This window comes from Eumetopias jubatus, unplaced genomic scaffold (genome assembly GCF_037043125.1).
Source record: "Eumetopias jubatus isolate StellerSeaLion01/CBP00866 unplaced genomic scaffold, mEumJub1_p1.0 scaffold_17, whole genome shotgun sequence".
Taxonomy (NCBI): Eukaryota; Metazoa; Chordata; class Mammalia; order Carnivora; family Otariidae; genus Eumetopias; species Eumetopias jubatus.
The window spans coordinates 83,351,439-83,374,933 of record NW_028274823.1 but is presented as its reverse complement, the minus strand read 5'-3'; the positions used below and the strand labels follow the sequence as shown (position 1 = coordinate 83,374,933).

General features: G+C 42.6%; 1 protein-coding gene across 2 annotated transcripts in view; it reads right to left on the bottom strand.

Annotated features, from left to right (window-relative positions):
• PRKG1 (protein kinase cGMP-dependent 1) overlaps positions 1 to 23,495 on the bottom strand; it is a 1,232,275-nt gene that overhangs the window by 447,632 nt on the left and 761,148 nt on the right. For both annotated transcript variants that reach the window (XM_028104583.1, XM_028104582.1), the window contains exon 4: positions 6,307 to 6,412. In XM_028104583.1, the coding sequence (XP_027960384.1) occupies positions 6,307 to 6,412 (106 nt within the window). The remainder of the gene's footprint in view (positions 1 to 6,306; positions 6,413 to 23,495) is intronic.

Here is a 23,495-nt window from a genome sequence, read left to right as displayed (position 1 = left end):
TTTATATCTTACTTCCTAATTACAATTCCTAATGGGAGGATCCCCCATTTTTTGCTTGGTAGAAACCAAGGAAACCTGTCGAAGACCATTACCTACAAATGGTGAAGCCAAAATTTAAACCTGCTCTTCTCACATAAGTCAAACACTTAAAATATTTGAAATATGTATTCTACCTTCATCTAATGTCCTAGCTCGGTGATTCTCCAAAAGTGGCTCCCAGATTAGCAGCAGGAGCATTAGCTGAGAAATTGTGAAAAACATGAATTTTCAGGTCCCACCCCACATCTGTTGTGCAAAATTAACATGGCAAGTACAGCTGTGCGCATCTCCTTTCTCTATGGAGAATAGGACAACTTTAGCAGAAGCATTACAGAATATCCTAGAGGAATGAATAAATCATGGGAATGAAAGTTACAGCACAGGGAATATAGTCCATGATAGTGTAGTAGCATTGTATGGTGACAGATGGGAGCTTTGCTTGAGGGGAGTGTCGCTTAATGGAGAGAGATGTGGACTCGCTATGTTGTAAGCCTGAAACTAATGTGTGTCAACTATATTTCAACAAAAAAATTCTTAACAGAAACCCAAATATCCCAGAAGAACTGTGAAATACTAGAAAAGGTGTTTAAGTAAAGATTGTAGGCAATTTTACCCTGGAGATCTTGAACAGGAGACAGTTGACATGGTAGGACAGCTGAATTTCCAATTTTCCTGGGCGCACAGAGCTGGATCATCGTAGGATCAATTTTCCGTGTGACTTTGGGCAACTCAACAAATCTGGGCCTCAGTGAGCAAAGTGAGTGATGTCTCCTATCCCTTACCACATTATATTCTACTCCATGAACTCTAAACAAACATTCCCCTACAATACTTTTTAAGTATGATGTAGAATAAAATATAAATCTCAGGAATAAGGTAACCTGTTGAATAGAGTTATAAGAAAATGAAATTATTTTGGTTTCAAATTAGATGAGAGAAGCAAAATTTGCAAGGGTTTCAGAAATCTCATTATTCCAAGATTGAAAGTAAAAACATGTAGAGTATAAGAAAAAAGTCTACATGATTATCAAATTAGTTATATAACTAAGTTATCTTTGTGAAGAGGGGGGAAAATATTAACCCACTCCCTGTTAAGTTTGCCATAGCAAGGAGCTTCCATTGGAACCCACGCTGGGAGCCTCAGTCTACGTATGGCACAACTCTCAGAATGGGAATCCAGAACCTGAGTTCTAGTCTGAGCTGGGTAACTAAACGTCAGCTTATTTTGGCTCAAGACTCAGTTGTATCACTGTAAACTGTGCAGAGATTTAGTTACATCCTAGCTTAGATTCTTCTGAATCTAATTTTTAAATCCTCATTGACCTATCAGACCACAGAGCTGAAGATCCATCATTACACAGGTCCCTGCTGGTGGGAGGGGTGGCCAAAACCACCAGGCAATCAACACGTAAAGCACTGAAAGAGAAGTTTCAGGATGTTTTGGTCTGAGTATAGACTGTAGACAGAAGTCACAGACCCAACCCAAAATGACGTTATCCTCATAGTGAAGGTGATTCTGGTAACAACAGGATGGAGTGAAGTTTCAATACAAAGTCATTTTTTTTTTTTTCAGAGGGGGGTATCACCTTCCTAAAGATACACATGTTAAGTAGCATATTTATTCAATGATCTATTAGATGTATGTGCAAGTATTATTGTTGGAGAAGAAAAGGGAAGAACAAACTAGATTTGGGACTTACTCCCCAGCATTGGAAATAAGGAATAAGTCAACTACATAGCATCATCAAAATGTGGCAGAAGGAAGAACTGCCTTAGTAGATCTAAGCTTTACGAAGGCCCGCTCCTCACCTTGACTCCTTGAACATGGATGTCCCAAGGCCCTCACAGGGGCATCAAAGCCATCAGCTTTGGACTTTGATATCACTTAGCTTCCACTGATCAGGAATTCCTGGAGAAGTCCCACCCCTTCTGCCTAAAGATCCAAACCACATGACTGGTCATTTTAAAATTGAAAAATACCTCCAAGTTCTTTAGGATTGGAGAGTCTAATGGGAGCTAAAAAGTCAGACCTTCAAAACCTCCCAACTTTACAATTCCATTTATTGAGCATGTAATATGAAACTTGGTGGCTAATACCGTCAATGCCTCTTTCAACTCAGAAAAGGAGAAATCAGAAATCTGTAATAGTTTGAGGGAGATCAGATTTGTTTTCTCCTGCCCCACCAGGAACACTCTGTGCACCATACTACAAATCACCCTGGGAAATACGTCCATTCAAAGGGCGAGGAGTCTCAGGATGAGCTGCCAGGGGCCATGGTGCACACAGGGGTGGGGGCAATGAAAGACCACCTCAGGGGCTGCAGCAGAGACGATAAGAAAATGAGGAAGAAGAGGGAGAATGATGAGAATCAAGGATAGAATCAACGGGAAGGCCAGAAGCAGCCCTGGAAGGCAGGGCTTTCAAAGATCCAGGCTTTATGAGGGGTGGTCAGAAGCCATAAGGAGGCTTTGTGTGGGAAGAGGACATGAGCCCATCTGCCTTGCCAAAATCCCTTAGTGAATAAAGACCATTTTTATTTCTGAGGATGAACAGGACCGACTCAGTAGCCTGAAGTCCAAATGGTCCCCGTCTCTCCTTTAACAGTAAGGCAAGTGACATAAATAGAGGTTCACGATCATGGTCATGTTATCATCCCTGTTCCAACAAGCCCACCCAGGGGCCACAGAGCTGCATTCTACTGCTCCTCTGGGATGGATGCCAGTGCCAAGAGCGGTGCAGAGAATATGCTCAGAAAAAGGAAACACAAATTAACTCTGGCAGATATTTGGTTCATTTTTCGGAATCCATCTTAAAAAACAGAATTTTCCAGTAGCCAGAGGGGAGGGAAATGCTCACAAGGGGCAAAATTGCCATGGGACCTAGAGCAACCATGCCCTGCTTCACAGCACTGCCCCTTGAATTTTTTAATTTTTTTTTTACACTATGCTTGCAGAGGAACATCTATGTTTACATCAGGGAATGTCAAAGAGGCACAAAAGAGAAATGGCTAAATACAATTAAAGAGGTAGAAATGGAGTTTGCTGTGGAATTTAAGAGCAAAAAGGGGACTAAACCACATGACTGAGAGCCAGAAAATAGGTAACTGCACTGGAATGAAAATAAAAGCCAACTTCAACAATCAAGAAAAATCTTTGCACTCTGGCAGCGGTGCATCTGCATGCCTGGTGTGTCCCCTTTTCTCACCCTCCAAACCTACTGCTTTTTTAGAAAAGTGAAGAGGAAGAGTGGCATGGGGAGATGAGCAGTGACAGGAGATCGTTCTTCTTTCAGCCTGATTACTTTCCTGAGTATCACAATTGCTTTAACTCCTTAACGAAATACAAAGTATAGAGTATCTATGGTAGAAAACTGGAGATGAACGATTTAGCAAAAGCACATTAGAGGAAAACACCCCTTCCCCCCGACACACAGGTTGCCAGAGAACTTCAAAGTACTAAGTCCGTATTTTTATAATACCATTAAGTGAGCCTTTCTATATATGAAGCCATAATGGAGAAAGTTGATTGACTTGACTACATAAGACTTAAAATTTTACATAAAAGAACAGTAAGCCAATTTTTTTAAGAAAATAGGGAAATAGGAGCACCTGGGTGGCTCAGTCGGTTGGGCATCTGCCTTCAGCTCAGGTCCTGATCCCAGGGTCTTGGGATTGAGCCCCACAACGGGCTCCCTCTCCCCCCTGCTCGTGCTCATGTGTACTCGCGCTCTCACTCTCCCTCTCTCTGGCTCTCGTGAGCATGTGTGCTCTCAAAATCTTTTTTAAAGGTAGGGAAATAAACGATTAAGTTATGATAGAAAATTTTAATTAAGTTTGGTCATCTAAGTTTTTAATAATATCTATCATTTCCTTTGGGGATATTATACACACCTCTTAACAGCCCTGCAAAATAAATGGTACTTAAGTATAGTTAACCTGGGAGTGCGAAGGAGAGAGGAGTATTATAATAAAACAAAGAGATTGAGACATACAGTAGAGATGACGCTCCAGCAAGGGAAATATTACTTCTTGGTGGAATGAGGTTAGTATCTGTGGAAGAGGCGGCTTTTGGTTGGATCTTAAAAAAAAAAAAAAAATAATAATAATAATAATTAAATAAGATTTGAACACTGATGGGAAGAACAAAGAAGAGGGCACAGAGGCAGTGAGTCATCTAAAAGCACGGGGACTGAGGGACCGGCTGGGCCCAGGGACCTGTTGGGTTTGCCCGCGGCAAGAAGACCCCAGGCTGGCAGAGCAGGCGGAGGTGGCTGTGGGAGAGCTTTGAACATCCAGCTCATGAGGCTGGGCATAATTCAAGAGCTGCCGGGAGCCACGGGAGGGTTAGAGAGAACCCAGGTAGCCAGAGTCATCATTTAGGAAGATGAGAGCTGGCCCCAGGCAACGCTGGTCCCCGTGCCGCCTTCACGAATGACATGGACCTGATGCTTTCCAGAGTGGCTGGAGGGCAAGCGACAGTCCACGCCTACCTCTCTTCCTACCAGTTAGACGTCACCTGCTCTAAACTGGCCAACTAGATGTGTTCCCACACTCCGGACAACGAACCTTTATTGCTTCAGGTTTGAACTGTCAGAGCAGATAACCAATGTACGCAGCTCTAAAAATACAACAGAAATGAAAGCATATGCGTGCTCAATTAGAATACCACCACCAACACAGTGAGACTTCATCGCCTCACCTAGTGCCTCTAAAAAGGTTTCTGTGGGTCATGGGACACAGCATGGACACTTATCCCATTTTCTTGAGAAAAGAAAACTGTGGAAGCTGAAACCTACATCCCAAGTGCCCAACGCTTAGGTACGTGCGACAGAGAACAGTCTCTGCCCTACAGGCGAGGATTTTATCAATTACCAGTTGGGATCTTTCTCTGTTAGGGCTGCATCAGAAGAAATCAGTAACTTGCACTTTGAATTTGCATTTTTTAAGTTTTTATTTCTTCAGTCTCTCTCGGTCCCTCTGTTCTCTATTCCCCCACACCCATACCTATATATATATATACACACACATATACATATATATACAAACACGTTTATTGACATACACACATTTATTGACATACACAAACGTAGACCTATAGACACCCACACACGCACGGCACCTGAGTAATTTCCTTGCAAACTATACTAAACTCCAAACAGAAACTTACATTTCTACTTCTAAGGGTTCCATCCAATCACGTTCCAGAAAAATCCCAACCCCCTACTGATAGTTATATTTTAATATATTATTATTACTTGATATCAAATTAGAATTTTATTGTCCCTTTAGCAGGAATATAAAGAAATGTGTGGAAATGAAAAATGTATAAAGAATGAATCAGGAAATATATTACATAAAATACTCAAGTAAAGACTATTAAAACTGCATAAGAAAATGCAACAGATACCTGTCATGATGTATCACTGAAATGAAATGGGATTTAGATTTAGTTCCAGTGAAACCATTTCTTCACCAAAAAAATATTAAATGAAAAAGCCAGTTTAATATTCTAGCTCTGAAAAATGAGACAAGTGACACTACACCACCTCTTTAGCAAACCATCTGTATATCACTATTTAAGAATGGTTCAGTTTTCAAAAGAAAAAAAACCAAAATAACTACTTTTTGGAAAAAAGTCAATATTCTTTTAAATGATAAAATAATGCATTTTCTTTAAAGTTAGCTTAGAGACAAAGAAAGGCATTTCAGTGAATATCAGTATATTCCTCAGAAATGAAAAGCTGTTTTCTTATTCCAGTTCCCATGCTATACTGAATTATAATAATATACGATATCAAGAAAAGCTTTTGATATTTCAGAACTAAAACATAAAACAAATTTAATTTGGGAAATTAAACTCAGGATTGAAGGATAATGAGCTTCATCTTGGAACTTTTCCATCTTAGTCATCTGACCTTTAACATGGAATTTTATACGAGAGGATTTAATCAGAAGAGGTGCCCCAGACATATTAACTGATAGTTAGGGATGGACTCCATTACCCTTTTTGTTCAAATTCTCCTTTGTTTCTCTGAGCGTCACTCGTCCATGAGAATGTTCAGTGAAACTCTCAAGTTCTGACTTATTCACCAATCGTGGAAATTGGTACCAGAAACAGAAAGAAGCCCGTCCAAAATCTTGTGCTTCCACAAATCTGTAGGCTATTCAGCCTAAGACGAAGGCAAAGGCCTTCCCTGGGCCGCATGTCCAAGAAGAGGGTTTGAATAGACAAGGAGCGCCCTCGGAAGAAGAAAATAAAGCAACCTACCTTTTTAAAAATTCCATATACTCGGTATGCTTGATGAGTCCTGTCCTCATCATGATTGTTTGAAAACATTGTCGATCAATGGCCCAGAGTTTCACATTTACAAGAGCTGGAGAAAAAAAAAAGAAAGAAAGAAAAAAATTAAACAATTTCAACCGTGAACCACATCACGCAGAAGAGGGATTCAGGAGAGTTATGGAGATGATGAGCCCTCATTTACACTTGATACCATTGTGCTATCCTGTTTTGTTAAGGAGGCAAGTATTCTTACAGGCAAAATGTAGTTCATAATTTTCCATCTAGTGTTATTGCCTAATAGGAAGATTCTTGTTGCTCTTCTGTCCTTAAGGGATGGGAATGCCTAAGTACACACTGAAAAAATTTAGTACTTTCAAGACTATCCATGAACAAAATCACATAGAGAGAAAGAAAGATTCACAATTAATAACACTCCCTCGTAATTACCTGAGATGGTGTTCATGACTCAAATGATCACATTTTCATTGTAAAAGGTAGAGGTGAAACTCAATCTTCAGGCTTTGGGGTGAATTTAATATAATAGAAATAATTGCACAATGATTTCTACATGAAACTCATTTTTGCAAATTGTAACCTGTGCCCAAAGTTGTCCTGTGAGGTTCTACCAGGTGTGTTTGTTGAATTTTAATTTCTAGTCTCTCATGTACACAGTCTTTGACAATAATAGTGTTGAAATGGAATACCATAGAAGTTCACCATTTGATCTAAGACCATTTGATCTATTAAGACACAAGTTTTGGAAAGAGATGCTATAGGGTAACAGAACGATACAGAAGATAAACTTAGGTTTTTAAAGAACACACTGAAAGTCTCCATAACAGAATCTGTGTGCTGGGCGTACAAGACGCTTACTGTACTATGCTCTCTGTTTTTATGTATGTTTGCAAATTTTCATGATAGAAAATATTTTAAGTTAGCCCACAAATGAAGAAAGCCAATTCGGAGATCAGACCCGTGGAGGCTGAGGTAAGTAAGGATGCAGGGGTTGGAGCCAGACAAGGGAGTAGGGACAGTTTATAGTTTAATGAGCCGAACGTGGAAATACTGAAGAGGACAATTCTCTCACTAAGCCCACTGAATGTAATGGATGGAGATCTGGGGGTAGGGGACAGGGGCAGAGTATTAGGCTGCAGGTGTGACACACAGGGAGGGGCCATGAGTAACGCAGAGCAATGGAGGGAAAGACGAGAAAGCAAATACCGTGTTCTAGAGTAAAGCCCTAACTTTGAATCTTATCTAATTTTTCCTCGCAGAATTGTTTGAAGCTAAGAAACTAGAACATGACTTCTCCCTTAGCCTGCTCTTTATTGGAGAATAAAAGGTGCTCAGTTAATGAGAAAATGAACAAAGCATCAAAGGCTGATGTGCACATGGCTCCATGCCAAGCAGCCTTTAAAAATGAACCATCATCCAAAACAAAGCTCCTGGCACAGGCGCACCCCAGCTACATTCTAGTTTCTTGGCTGAATCCAGGCTCATTTCCAGAACACCTGTTCACTTGAGACAAACCCTAAGACTGGATGACATGACCACGAAGGAGTGCCAATTTAGGATTCACCAGAAGGAGTCTTTTAGAAATGACAGGAGCTGAGCTGGGGGGGGGGGGGGGAGAGAGAGGGGAGAGCACAAGAGCAGGTCTGGGGAGCCCAGGCAGGGATACCACAAACTGAAAAGGGGGAGACGCTGTGGGTCACTCCGTATTTTCTTTTAATTTATTTGACAGAGAGAGAGAGAGAGAGAGAGAGAGAGAGAGAGAACCTACACAAGCAGGAGGAGCGACAGGCAGAGGGAGAGGGAGAAGCAGACTCCCCGCGGAGCAGGGAGCCCAATGTGGGGCTCGATCCCAGGACCCTGAGATCATGACCTGAGCCGAAGGCAGACGTTTTACCCACTGAGCCACCCAGGCGCCCTGGGGTTGCTCCATAATCTGAGAGCGAGTTGCTGCAGGGGAACCTGGAAACCAGATATAGGAAGCAGGGATTCATGTGATGAACAACAGAAGGCTGCTAGAGATCTTAAAACAAAGGGAAGAACCAGAATTTAAGAATATACCACAGACACATGAAAAGTGTTTGAATGCTTACAAGAAAAAAAAAAAAAAACCCCAATTCTATATTCATCATCATTCTTAACTGTTCCTAGGTATTTCCAGCACACAAAGTCCTCCTCCAAAGGATAAATTAGGATACACCAATTTTACTTTAAACATAGGGGCAATGCAAATAGTTGTACTATCAAATATATACATCTTGCACTGTACCTCGAAGGTCCAGTTAGAAGCAGATTTAAGGGAGCTCAAGCATGCATGCATGCGACGGCTCTGCCCTGCAGACAGACTTCACCAGCATCCTCCCAGCAGCAGTATATAAAAATTTCTATTATAGGCTCTTACACCAACTGATAGGATCACAGTGATAGCTGATAAAGACTAATCTAGGAGGGGCATAAATTGGCTTCAAAAGCACCCTAGTCAAGCAGAAAACAGACCAACACTGCCACTGCCAAGTAACACTTTATGTAAAAACCAGAAGGCAGAGCAGAAATAGGATGGAAATGGAGAAAAATGGTTCTGGTCATGTGCTGCGTGCACAATTTCAAACAAGGAGTAGTAAGTACCAAGCAGAGGTCATGGCACTCAGGAGTTAAGTGAGGAGGGTCGGGGGTGTGTGGGTGTGGGTGTGGACACACCCACACCCTCACCCGTGAACACACGTGTTGTGACCAAGTTTTCTGCAACACTTTGAGTCTGAGTTCACACTTGGAGGCCAGGCTCTGTCCCTGGTCCCTCCTGATGAGCCAGGTTTCTGCCCTGTGTCGCTATCTAGAGCACGTTACCAATATTGTTCACGATGTCTGCTATGTCTAGATGTTTCCTCGAGTACGTTGGTCTGTTACTCCCAGAGAAAAGTCCATGTCTCATTTCTTATAACTTCTCCCTACTCATGAAATTAGCTTTTCATTTGCTAAGCATTGGGTCTATCTGTTAATATAATTTATGTATATAAAGTTCACCTAAGGAAAAATTAAGCCTAGGTGGACTCTAATGTTACATTAATTCAGTTAGGTATTTTAATCAGGCCTCATAATCCATGTATTAAAAAATGAGCTCTAAAAATAAGTTCACAGAATCCAATAATTTCATTTTATCTTCTGATTCCCATTTACATGGGCTATTGGAATGTCTCTAAGTAAAACTGTTTCAGATATTTTGCATGATAATGAACATGGCTTGATGAGACTGCGAATTTTCCATGACCTTGGGCGAGATGCCAAAACCTTTTCTGCATTCAGCCAATATACCTATTAGTCAAGTCAGCATTTCACAGGTGGGCAAGCCTGACTAATATTCACCTCGCCTTGTTATCAAGAATGTGGTCATATTCGAGTTGTGATTAACGTCTTGCTTCTTCAACAGCCCGCTGGAGCGTAAGTCTGCTGCTTCCATACCTTACAGATCATTTGAAAAAATTAGAAAACAGAACAATCTTTCCATGTACCTTTGATTTTAAGTGGTGTATTAATCTCTGTAGGGAACAGGCACTTGACAAAAAAAGTTCCTGTGATTTTCTTCATGATTACAGTTGAACATGTAAGTCTCAAGGGCATCAGGCAGATGAAGTGTTGGGAACGGAGCTTCCCTTTTGTTCAAGTATGTATCTAAAATTCTCTGCTGAAACAGTGATCATTTCTTCAGTTAAAGGCCACATTGAACTCAGAGGAAAATAGGCCAATTCCCATTCCTCTGAGATCTCTAGGTGCAGGAGTCCATTAAGAACACCTTCAACACAGGCCACAGTTGGCCTAGAATTTGCCTGACACTAAGATACTACAGAGGGGGAGCTGCAAAACTGTGCTAGACTCTCATCACAAATCTGGGCTTGGCTTAAATTCTATTGGGGAATCCACCCGCTGTGCAATTCAAATTTTGGACGAATACTGAGAAAGCATGTGTGGGTATACAACACTTACAGTCTCAATATTTATTCAGCCCATATTTATTTTATACTATTCTAGCCAACACTGGTGCTATATATAAGGGATAGAAAGCAAACATATAGCTCCTGCCTTTAAGCACCTTGTGATCTAGGACAGAGGCCAACAAACTGTGGTCCGTGCCAGACCGGGCCCGTGGTCAGTTTTTATACAGCATGCTAGCCATGAATGGGTTTTGTATTCTTAAATGGCTGAAATTCTTAAAAAGAAAAATATTTCCTGACACATGAGAATTCTAGGAAACAAATTCAGTGCCCATAAAACATCTGATTAGAACACAGCCAAGCCCATTTGTTTCCATATTGTCTCTGACGGAATGGAGTCGTTTTGACAGATAGTATCTGGCCCCTTGCAGGAAACACTTGCCATCTCCTCGTCTCCCATAATCGAACAGCCCATCAAGATTGAGTACCAGCAGTGGGGAAGTATCTGGGGGCTGTGAGTACACAGCTAAGGCCTCCCAGTCTCCCCTGCTCCCTGTGGGGAAGAGCTGAGAAGGGCTGATTCAAGGCACTGCGGAAGACCATCTCCTAAACCATGGTTCTTCACCTGGTGCTATGGATGGAATAGGTCTCCCCCAAATTCAGAAGTTAAAGGCTTAATTTCCATCGTGATGGTACTTCCAGACAGGGCCTATAGGAGGTACATAAAGTTCTGGTAATAATTCCAATGGGGCAGGGTTGAGGGAGTTCCCCCACACCAACAAACAACTCTGAGGACACCAGTTTGATGTTCTACAATTCAACTCAATTCTGACACTATCTACCCAGAGGTGGCATCAGACCCTGAAGTTTCACTCTTGGAAAACTGCCTCCCCTCCTCCTACCCTGAGAGGCCAGTCGACAGCCCCTGTGCTTGCCAATAAGGACATGGAGAGATGTAGAACACCATTAAAGGTTAGGGAAGTGCAAATCAAAACCTCAATGAGATACTACTTCACACCCATTAGATGTGAACACATTAGAACTCTCGTGCATTGTTGGTGGGAATGGGCAATGTTGGAGACACCATGGAAAATGGTACAGCAGTTCCTTAAAAAAAAAAAAAAAAAATTACACATAGACTTAGCATAGGATCCAACAATCCTGCGTCTAGATATATACCCCAAGTAACTGAAAACAGAGACATGAATATTTATTCGTACACTAATGTTCAGAGCAGCATTATTCACCATAGTCAAAAGGTTGAAATAACCCAAACGTCCTTCAAAGGATGGATGGATATCAGAGATGCGGCCCATATACACAATGGAAGATTATTCGGCCTTATGAAAGGAATGAAAATCTGACACATGCTACATCACGGGTGAACACTGAAAATGTCCTACTAAGTGAAATAAGCCAGACACAGAATGACAAGCACTGCATGATTCCATTGCCATGAGGTACCTAGAATCATCTGATTCGTAGAGACAGCAAGGAGAATCACGGTTACCAGGCTGGGGCAGGGCATAGGGAGGTGGTGCTTGATGGGGACAGTTCCAGTTCAGGATGAGGCAAAATTCCCTCAGACGGATGGTGGTAAGGGTTACACTACAATATGAATGTCCTTAATGGCACTGAATTGCACTTAAAAATGGTTAGAGTATGTTATAGGTTATGTATATTTTACCACAACGCACAAAAAGTTGATCAACGGATTTACTTTGCTAGATTCGTAAATTCAACGTGTTTCAGGTTTTGTTTGGTTTTTAATTTTCCTTGAGACACTCACCAATAAAGAAACTGACATTTGGTATTTCCAAGACAGAGTTCAAATTCCATACGCAGACCTAGTGGCATTTCCCAAGTCTCCCCGCCCTCAAGCTTGCCGACACCCTTCACGTTAATGCCTATCTGCCCCAGGCCCCTGCTCATGCTGATGCTGATCCCTGAAACTAGAGGGACCCTCTACCTGCTGGTCTCCTAAAACACTCATTCATCCCTGCAAGGCTCAGCTCGAAGTTATTTTTATTCTTTTCCCTCTTCAGACATTTCCAAGTATTTTGCAAGCTTGTTTATATTTCCCTAGCCCTTGATAATTTTGAATACGGGCTGACGAATAGGATAGCCACTAACTTTATGTGGTCATGGAGTCCTTAAAATAAGGCTAATGGAAACTGAAATGTGCTGTGTCGATTACACACAGAATTTGGAAGACTGTACGGAAAGAGAACATAAAATGTCTTATAATTATATACTGGTTACATGTTAAAAATATTTGATGTACTAAGTAAAAATGTACTCTAAAAATTACACCTGTTTCTTTTTGCTTTTTACTTTTTTGTATGGCTGGTGCACGATGTGACATGAGTATCAGGTGTGCAACGTAGTGATTCGACTTCTCTAGGTCATGCTATGTTCACACGTCGTTACCATGTTACCATATTAATGACATTACAGTATCAGTGATGATATTCCCTGTGTTGTACCCCTCATCCCCAGGACTTCATTCCATTACAGGAAGCCTATACCTCCCTCCCCATTCGCCCCCTTTTCCCCAATTCTGCCCCTCTCCCCTCTGGTAACCGTCCATTTTTTCTCTGTACTTACAGGTCTGATTCTGCTTGTTTATCCATTTGTTTGTTTGGGTTTTTTGTTTTTGGAGTTATGAGCAGAATTGTATGGTATTTGTCTCAATCTGACTTACTTCACTTAGTAGGGTACCTGCTAGGTCCACCCATGTTGTCACAAATTGCAAGATCTCATCCTTTAAGGCTGCATCTTTCCTTTTATCCTTTTTAATGTGATTACAAGAAAATTTGACATTACATATATTGCTCACATCACGTTTCTGTCCATACTGCTCTAGAACAGTAATACTCATTATCACTTCTTCACATGCTTTTCTTATCCTGTAAGATGGCACAAATTAAGAGCTCACCAAGTATTTTCCAAACTGAATTTTGTGTATGCACGCGCGTGCCGAACATTCCAAATAAAATCCATGTCTATCCTTCTTCTTCATAGGAAAATCAACAGAGACCATCATAGTCCCTATGGGGAGAACCTGTTTTAAGTGTGAGCTATGTCTGCCTGTCTTTCTCCTGCAGTGAACATGAGTGTTCTGACAAGGATTCAAGTAACTTATTCTTCCCCATGTCAGCCCCTGTTTGCAAGAAACATTTTCAGAAAATAGGTGGGTCTCATCTGAAACTTTCCATTGATCCATACTTTGTCTAAATGGACTAGAAGCTTCTGGGGGCTCAGTGCCTAAGGAAGGCCAAGGAAAGGGGTGATGAGCTCACCCTAAAACTTCACCTTCCACATTTGAGAGTGCCAGCTCACACCATAAAGGTGCTTTACTGCGGACTCGAGGGCTCCCAGAAGCTTTATTTTACCATGACCCCCATCTCCCAATGCTTGAATCATCTGTGATCCCTCAGATACGTAAAGGGACACATCAGAGGCTTGGAGGGGGTCCATGGAGCCCACAACTGCTTCCAACATTAAGGCATATGTTAGCCTGAAGTCAAATTCCAACTGCCAGAATGTTCTGAGACAAATGCTTCATAATTAGAAAAGGCCATTTGCTGTGTCCAATGCATCTGGAACACAATGAAGTCTCCATTGTGCAAACCTGCCTCACCATGAGTATGGGGGTGATACTGTAAACTTTCTTGCCTAGAATATATCCTGTGAAGATAATGGATTGTCAAGTTGAATACTGCAGGTCATCATCATTATCAACTTAGACAAATCATTAGCAAGCAGTGTCACCACTGCTTTCAATCTTGGCTCCAATTATTTTTCTCTACTTAGGACATTCCTAGTAGCCCTCCAAGTCACAGGTCAAAGATCACTTTCTCCATGAAGATTTTCCAGTTCACGCTGGCTAGAAATCAGTTAGTCAATCAGTGTGAGTGTGAGTGTGTGTGTGTCTCACAGCCTCCTGATTGTGCCTCCTGGCTCTGCCTCGCTTCACAGGTATTCACATATAGGATTTACATCACACACCAGTCTTATTGTGAGCTCTTCACAGTACCCAAAAAAGGCTGTAGGGTAAGTTAGCGACTAGGTTTTAAGGGGGATACCATCTGGAGAAAAGATGAAGCCTCAGAGGATATTCAGTCTGTATAAGAGGGAAAACTCAGTAACTGTCCTAAAAGATTTGATGGGTTTATTAGATATTGAGTAAATTCAAAGGAGCTGTTTATAAGAGAATTAAGGGCTGGTCTGAAATTAGGAGCCAGGAGACCATTTCTGTAAACATTGCACACGTTTGCATTTACTGAGACCTCTCCACATGCCAAGAACTCTACTAGGTACCAGTGACAACAATGAACAAGACACAGACCTTGTTCTCAGGCACCTCCTCCCTGCAGAAAGTGAACTTGACCTTTCCTCCTTATTTACACACCCACCTCTATATTATTCCACCTTATGCTAATAGTGTTAATTGCTCCATCTCAAGGCAAATTTGAACCAACCCACCATGCACTGTTTCTGGTGGTCTACGTGGCAATTCCTTCTGACTTGTCCAGGACAGAACTACACCAGTAATTAGAATTCACAGCACTGGTGATTAAGACTCAACGTAAAGACAGAAGGAGTATCATACAAAGAAGCTTCCCATCGCAGGAAGTGTTCTGGTAGACTTGCTAGAAAGGAGGGGAGAAAAGATTCCTGAATCAGACCATGTGAATTGGAGGGGCGCCTGGGTGGCTCAGCCGGTTAAGCATCTGCCTTTGGCTCAGGTCATGATCTCCGTGTCCTGGGATCCAGTCTCACTAGGCAAGGAGCCCACTTCTCGCTTTGCCTGCTCGTGTTCTGACAAAGTCTTAAAAAAAAAAAGGTGAATTGGATCACCTCAAAGGAGCAACTAAACCAGGACACTTTACAGCAGCTAACAGATCCCTATGGAGAGCAGAGAGCCCTAGATCTGCGTGAAGTACAGGCTGATAGTTATCTTGAACAATAGCTCTCCCCCATATGGGGTATTGTACGAAAGGATGGTAGTTTAGGGATACGCAGGTGTCTAGAAAAAGGGTGGTACCATTTGTTGGCTTTTACGAGGGAAATGGTGCCTCAGTCAATACTTTATGCACAAACTTCAAGACTCAGGAACATGTCGGGGGGGGGGGGGGAACAAACCAACCATGAGAGAGCAGGCTGGAGAGTGAAAACCAGCCATCTGGAGCCCGGCTTGTGTGAGTATCTTTACACCACAGAGGAACTGCAGGGCCTGGGGCACGTAGTTTAGGCTTTCATCACACTATTTTAGGAAACAGATAACATGTGCCTGGTGAAACTGTTTTCAGATGGGAGTCATAACTTTGCGTAGATGCGCAGCATGATATCGGGCACCTAAGATGTCCTTCACTCGTGGATGTCCTTCGGTGATGTTACCATCTTATAAATACACAAGAAACAGAACCCTGTAGGGTACTGACAAGGATTCTCTTTCAACTTTCTCAGAATGCCAAGTGTTGAGCAGTCATGAAGTTGGCTCACGACCTCTGAATAATGAAAAGAAACATCACCTGCTGGATTGCGCACGGGTTTAGGCAGGCGTCCAGGTTAAGAGGGAAATTAAGATAAGACAGAGAGTGTTCATACGGTGTCAAAGACAAGAAGGCTGGCTTTCAGCAGCACAGAATACTTTGAAAGCTAGAAGGTGGTCTCATTCATCTTTCTAGCCCCAGTGCCCTGTACTCCCAGGTCCTGACACATGGCAAAAAGCCAATCAGTGTTGGCTAAATGAGTAACTCCTACATATTCCTGCCTAACACTTTTAAGTACAAAGGTCTCATGGCTCTTCATTTCTGGACAGTTCTTAATTCTACTATAAAAAAAAAAAAGCCTTGGGCGCCTGGGTGGCTCAGTTGGTTTAAAAAAAAATAAAAAAGCCTTCTGTGATTTAATGGAAGTCAGAGCCCAGAAAAATTCTAGAATTGAATATTATTGAACAGATGGCTTGTGACCCTTTAGTAAAGGAAAAAAGAGGCTGGGTAGCCATTGCACTTTAACGAGGATCAATTTCAATGGGCTTTTTCCTGTGTCGAGGATCCAGAGCACATCAACGAGCCTCCAAACATGGCACATTTTGGGCCTTAAGCATAAGCTTCCTTCTCTGGCAAGTTACTGAGCTGGTTTTGCTGACAGCTCTTAGGGTGACACAATTTCCTACAGGTTGGCACATTTTCAACAGTGTGCCTAATTCAAAAATATCAGCACATAGTTGGTAAATGTCACTGCACATCTGTGCATAACAACAGATTTTAAGCCTGGAATCTCATTAAGGAAATGGGTATTACATCTGTAAGTCCTCTCATCAGTTCGATGGGCTGCATCCCTAAACACTACGCCAAGATGTCGAAAACACAGGCTTACGTATTTGCCGGAATGCAAGTAAACATCTTTGAGAAGTTACACTAATAACTTTTCCTTACAAGTTGAACTATGGAACTTAAACTCAGAAATCAAGTCTCCCAAAAGAAGGGCTTCCCTTTTCCCGGTCCGTTCTTATAACTTACTGTTTCTCTTTTGCAAACAGTCTGTCTATATGCTAGAAGCCATACATTTGATGTATTTTTAATTAATCTTATTTCTTGAGGGGAAAAAAAATGAAGCTTTAAGATAAGGGGTCTATTAGCCCCCTGCTGTATCTCACCTACAGAGCTCACTGTTGATGGGCTTCAAAAGCTTCCCATTTTCCTCATATACCTCTCCATCACCTGAGTTCATTGCCACCTGAAGGCTAGACTCAACAGCCGTAATTTATGATCCCTTTCAAGTCCTCACATAAATATGAAAACCAAGGCTTCTGTCGAGGTCCCATTAAGAAAGTATATGACATAGCTGGTTAAAAACAAACAAACAAACAAACAGAGGCAGCGTTCCTGGGTGGCTGAATCAGTTAAGCATCCAATTCTTGCTTTCAGCTCAGGTCTTGATCTCAGGGTCGTGAGATCGAGCCATGGCATCGGACTCCATGGTGGGTATGGAGTGGGCTTAAGATTCTCCCCCACCCTCCGCCCCTCCCTTTCTCCCACTCTAAAAAGCAAAGCAAAACAAAAGAACAGAGGCAATACTACTTCACATTTTTTGCTAAGCACTGGTAGGCTTTGAAATAGAAGGTCTCTCCTGGCCCATCTCTTCTTCAGTCAATTATGTGTAATTGTCTAAGTCTGACAAAATTTTGGAAAATCTCATCAGGAAAGGGAGCTCTCAGTCTCCTCCGCTCCAGATGAAGTAGATGACATCAAGAAATGTCAAGTGAGCTCAGCTGTTTCACATTTTCAAAACTGTCTACTTTGGCATATTAGGAGAATGCCATTTTCCTTCTTGTGATGTTGCTCGTCTGGGAGTCGCATCGTGTGGCAAAGAAAACGGATCATCAACAACAATTAGCAAAACCAGTTTCAGAAGACCTGAACACAGAGGTTGGCTGGGCTATTACGCAATATAGAAACTGGTACTTCTTTTATGTTCACAGATAAAAGCAGTGGTATCCCCTGTATTTTACAATAGGATGATGGGTTTCTTCGGGATAAAGAAAAATCTGCATTTCTAGAAGGAAGATCCTCCACTTAAACACACGAAACTCGCTCCCTTTTCTTGTGTGAAGCATCATTTTCACACAGTGGCACGAACTGTGAACACATGGAAGGGATATTCAGAGGGCAGTCTGGCAACCCAATGAGCTGCCCCTGGTCAGCAGAATCGTGCCAACTCCTTCGGCAAATAATGGCAGGCAAAGCGTAGCCTATTACTTGCTTACACGCCATTTAAGGATGTATATTAACTAAAAGGAGGTGAAGACTGGCGTGTAGGTATGCAGCAGAGTCACTTCTCAACGCCTGAGCCTGACCACAGCTGGGGCTTATATGGGCACGTTGTGCCAGCCAGCACTGGCTCTTCCTTGGGGAACCACCATGCTGGGTAACTCCATCGCGGCACCCCAACACCACCCTACTCTCTGTACTTCCTCATCTTCCTTTCCTCTCTTCTGAGCCTGTGATCGATCAAGTCACATTTGTGCATAAGCTAGACCTTGAGTCTGGTCCCTGTCTGGAGGCCCAGAAGGAATTCTAAACTCCTTACAAATTGCTAATTTTGTCATGATCACCAGACAAACTCACATACTCATAGCACACACAGGAGATTAAAATCTTTAAGCCATTTGAATAGAAATGTATGGTTTTCAGACAACTTCCATATAAGTGGTTCTAATTTTTGAAACAATACTTTAACAAGTTATAATTTCATTTCATCAGTTAAAACAAAACAAAACAAATCCAAGGTACAGAGATATTGAGCGGTTTTATAAAGATAATCCAGCCAGGTGCTGACAGCTACAGAAGTCATCTCTCCAAGATCCTGCAGGGGCATTCTCAATCCACATAGCACATAAGTTCAACCACCACGACCAGAAATATTCAGATCAATGTGGTACTCATTTAAGATTTGCATTTTTCAAACTAGGTTTGAAATGCATTACATTTAGATTACTTCTATGTAAACTGCCTAATATCTGATACATTTCTAGTTGACTCGATCTAGTTCTTGAAAGTTACTTCTGAATGGTTAAAGATTCCAAAGCCCTGAGGAGAATTTAGAAGAACTGATACGTAAAGAGAAAGAAGTATTAAAGTCATAAGTGAGGCTTTAATGTGTAAGTTATTTGTCCCACCAGTAAATATTTAGGAAATAAAAAATGCCACGTACTGTAGATATTATGGCAAACAATACAGATACATTTCCTGTCTTCTAGGAGCTTACGGTAATTAAGTGGAGGACAGTAAACCAAGAAACACCACTGGGGTGTGGTGAGTGCCAGGCCTACCCGGCAGGTTCACAAGGTATGTGGGGAGCCTCTATCAGGCTCATCCAATCCAGCCCAGGGGGAGAAAATAGTTCCCTGAGCAGAGAGAGCTTACAATGAGGTCTGGAGAATGATAATTTGTCCCAATGAAGAAAGGAAAGTCTGGTCAAATCCCTGATTTAATGAAGCAAAACTTGACCGGACAGCTTTCAAAATATAAGGTGCCTGCGTGGCTCACATGGTGAAGCATCCAACTCTTGGTTTCGGCTCAGGTCCTGATCTCAGGGTCCTGGGACTGAGCCCGGTGTCAGGCTCCATGCTCAGCAGGGAGTCTGCTTGAGGATTCTCTCTCCCTCTGCTCTCATGCTTGTGCATGCACTCTCTCAGGTAATTAAATCTTTTTAAAAATCCCATTTCTTCTTTCCTTTCATTCAACTCCATTCCCAGAATAGACACCCTTTATTCACTCAAGGTCATAAATTCCTGAAACACAATGCAATATATCTCTACTCCTCCCCGCTCAGTTCAGAAACAACAAATCCATCACCCTAGATGGCTGTCGATTTTGAGAGTTTTATAGAATCTAGCCATGACTGGTAGACCTCAGACAAAACTCCAGTATCAAGGGGCGCCTGGGTGGCTCAGTCGTTAAGTGTCTGCCTTCGGCTCAGGTCATGATCCCAGGGTCCTGGGATCGAGCCCCACATCAGGCTCCCTGCTCAGCGGGAAACCTGCTTCTCCCTCTCCCACTCCCCCTGCTTGTGTTCCCTCTCTCGCTGTCTCTCTCTGTCAAAATAAATAAATAAAATCTTTAAAAAAATCCAGTATCAAGAAACTCTCCACCTTCTGACTTCATGGATCCACTCCATTCTGAACCACTAGCGATTACCCCCATGCATCCTGACACCATCATCAGGTGCAGACTTCCAGGGATTTCAAACCTATTTTCTTAGGTATAATTAATACCACCTACTTTAAGGATGTAGCAAACCCTGAGAAATGGAGACAGTCCAGCTCAGACTCCATAACCCACGTGTTACACCTGCTTACAAATCATTACATTGTCAAGATAAAACGTTAACTGTCAGCCTGTTTGTCCACATTGGCTAAATGAGCCATCCCCAAATCATTGACTGAAGGAGCCAGCGCACTCTTTCTGTCCTATGCCCTCATCAGTGTGAGTTTATGTTTCTAAACATGGCAGGAGCATATGTTGTCTGTTCCGACACATGCATGGAACATAACATCTGGTTGACAACAGCCATCTACTGGAGGGCGACCCAGGTCATGTAGACTCCGACATGGAGCATGCTCAGTTGGGAGAAAAATCAACAGAACGGGCCTCGGTCTTGAATGTTCCTTGTGTGTTGTTTCCACCCAGTATTGCCCCATAGAAACTTGAAATCGTCACGCTAAATCAATTACACAACAAAGAGGCATTGATCAGTCATAGGTCGCACTGATGAAGGAAGCCAGGAATAGGTCTTAGGAGTCCAATTTCACCCTTGTGATATTCTTTTTCCTGACTCTTCCAGCTTCCCTGCCAGTGTTCTTATGCAATGGTTTTCCTTTCCTTACTTTTCCAATCAGGAAACAGTGACAAAGAGAAATGAAAACATGCCATGGAAGTGGAGAGACGCACACACAAAGGAAAACTTTGGCAACCGAAGACCGGAGTTTGTACCTGAAGGCACCACTATCCTTGCCTCTTGTGCACCAGTTACCCCTCGCCTATTGTCACAGTCAATTCTTTCTAGGGCGTGAATGAAAAATACCAAGAAGAAATGAAAGAGCAACTTCTGAGAAGAACTTGAGATTGCCGCCAATGTGCTTATGTACAAATGATCAAATTATGATTTTATGGCTCAAGGAGGGGAAAAAAAAAACCCAGTGAGCAACCTGGATTCTAAGACATGTGAGGAGCATTTATTTTCATTAGTCATGGTCTTCACACTAATTGCTCGTCACAAGTCCGCCTTCTTCCATCCGTAACACACTTGTCCTTTCAATAATAAAAGGGGAGAGGAGAGACAAAAAAAGAATGTTTTTTATCCAAAAGCTATGACCTATTTTAAAGCTAAATTATCGGCGTCTAATTGATGCTCATGAAGCTATACAGTCAGATCTTGACTTGGGAAGTTGGTCCTTATTTCATCGGGAAAGTAAGCTTGGTCCTGTAATCATATTCTCAGATGGATGCCTGTACTGTATGGGGACAAGGGAAGGCTGCCGGCTGGAGAGAGGCAGACAGCCCCCCATAACCTATCCCAAGCTCTGGGGTACACGCACAGCTCAGTCAAGCTGCTCCAGGAGCTAGCAAAGCTGCTAAGACCTTAGGACTTGTGCCAGTCTTCTGTTTTGTTTTGTTTTTTTAAACTTTAAAGACAACCAACCCATGTTTCCATTTAAGAGCACCAGACCACACATTAGCCAATACTGTAAATCAGATTGGGGTGCGGTGCACACGGGCTGCGCAGAAATGTCGGCGGGGGTTGGGGGGGGAGGCCTCCCGCGGGCAGTTTGGAAAAAAAGCTACTCCTCTACACGACAGTCATGGCGGGAGAGAAGGCAGAGTGGAAGGACGCCATCCTGCACGCACAGCATGCATTCACTCGACTGGGCATCAGCAGAAACACATCTCGGGGAGCCAGGGGATGACTGCTGTGGGCGTGGGAAGTCAGAATCTTGTCCAAGAGCAACTTCGGCCAGAATGCGGGGAAAACACGCCAGACAACCCAGCAAAGGCAGGCCTTTCAGCGCGGAGTGTTACAAGTAGCAACCAAACACAACGAAACGTCCAAATGGATGCAGAGTTAGCCAAGGGAGCAAACAGCAGGGAGCAAACAGCAGAGCCGACCCTTTCCAAAGAACGCGCCCCTTCGAGAAGATGGTTTCACTCACCCCGCCTTCTGCGGGAAGCTGTGCTCCCAGGCTTAGGACGGCGGCTTCTTTCCAATGAAGCTAAAGTTCACACCAATCACAGGTCTTTCTACACATTTATGAACTGTCCCACTTACAAAACCAAGGAACCGTACCTCTTCAGGAAGGCTCTGAGGCAAAGTGGAGCTCACAACGTTCAAAGAGTGTGTGATATCAGAGGAACTAAGGCCCCAGTTCTCAAACCTCAAAGGGCGTGGAACCACCTAGAAGGCTTTTTAAAGAGATTGCTGGGCTCCGCCCCCAGGGGGTCTTGGTGAGGACCTGAGAGTTTACATACCTAGCAATTCTCAGGTGGTGCTAATGGACTTCGCTGGTCCAGGCACCACATTTTAAGAATGATTGGTCAAAACCTAATGATGTAATGTATAGTGGTTAACATAATAAAATGAAATTTTAAAAAAAAGAATGATTGGTCTAGAAAAAAAGGACTACCTTCATGTCTAGGCTTATGATGGACCACGAGGAGCAAGAACAAAGAAAGTAGTGTATATACTTTCATGCTTTTTTGACATATTCAAAACCTGAAGGGGGCAGGTTTTATGCCTAAATCAGGAGGCAATTTAATTGCGGTAGAATACTGAATAGTTGGGGTTTTTTTTTTCCCATAATAGATTAGTTCTATAAGTAAGGGCCTTAGATCCGTGCTTTGCAAACTTAAATGTGTGTGAGAATCACCTGGCGACCTTGTTAAAATGTAGGTTCTGATTCTAGAGTGGTCCCTAGAGTGAGCCTTTCTATCAGGTGCCCAGGTGATTCTAATGCTGCTGGTCCAGGGACCTCACTTTGAATAACAATGTCTCACTAGTTTGTAATGAGAAGCGATAGAGCCCAGTGGGTCTAGAGTTAAGCCCCAGGAGCCCAGCTGCCTGGATCCAAATCCCAGCTCTGTCACTCACTAGCTGCGTGAGTTAGGCAAGTTACTTAACTTCCCTGTGGCTCAGTCTCATCTTCAAAATTAGATTAAAGAGGGGCGCCTGGGTGGTGCAGTCAGTCAAGCCGTGGATTCTTGGTTGCGGCCCAGGTCATGATCTCAGGATTCTGAGATCGAGCCCCGAGTAGGGCTCAGTGCTGAGTGCCACAGATTCGGCTAAAGTTTCTCTCTCCCTCTCCCTCTGCCCCTCCTCCCCACCCCCTCCGTGCGCACATGCGCTCTCTCTAGAGTAACTAAATCTTTAAAAGAAAATAAAATTAGGTTAACGAGAGAACCTACGTACAGTGCTGTGAGGATAAACAAATCAATATGTGTCACGCAGAGCGCTTGGCAAGGGTAGAACAGAGAAAGGGAGACGATTTGCTTTTATTAGACCTCATTGTATATTTCCTTTTTACAGTTTCTTTACAAGTGGTTAAAGTTAAGCAGTTCTTGCTTAGGATGGGAGGTAAGTGTCTAAGTTTAAATATTTGACTAGACAATTCCTTATCTGTCTGCTGGTTGCTATTGCATTGTTTACATTTCTTTTTTTAGCATTGTTTAC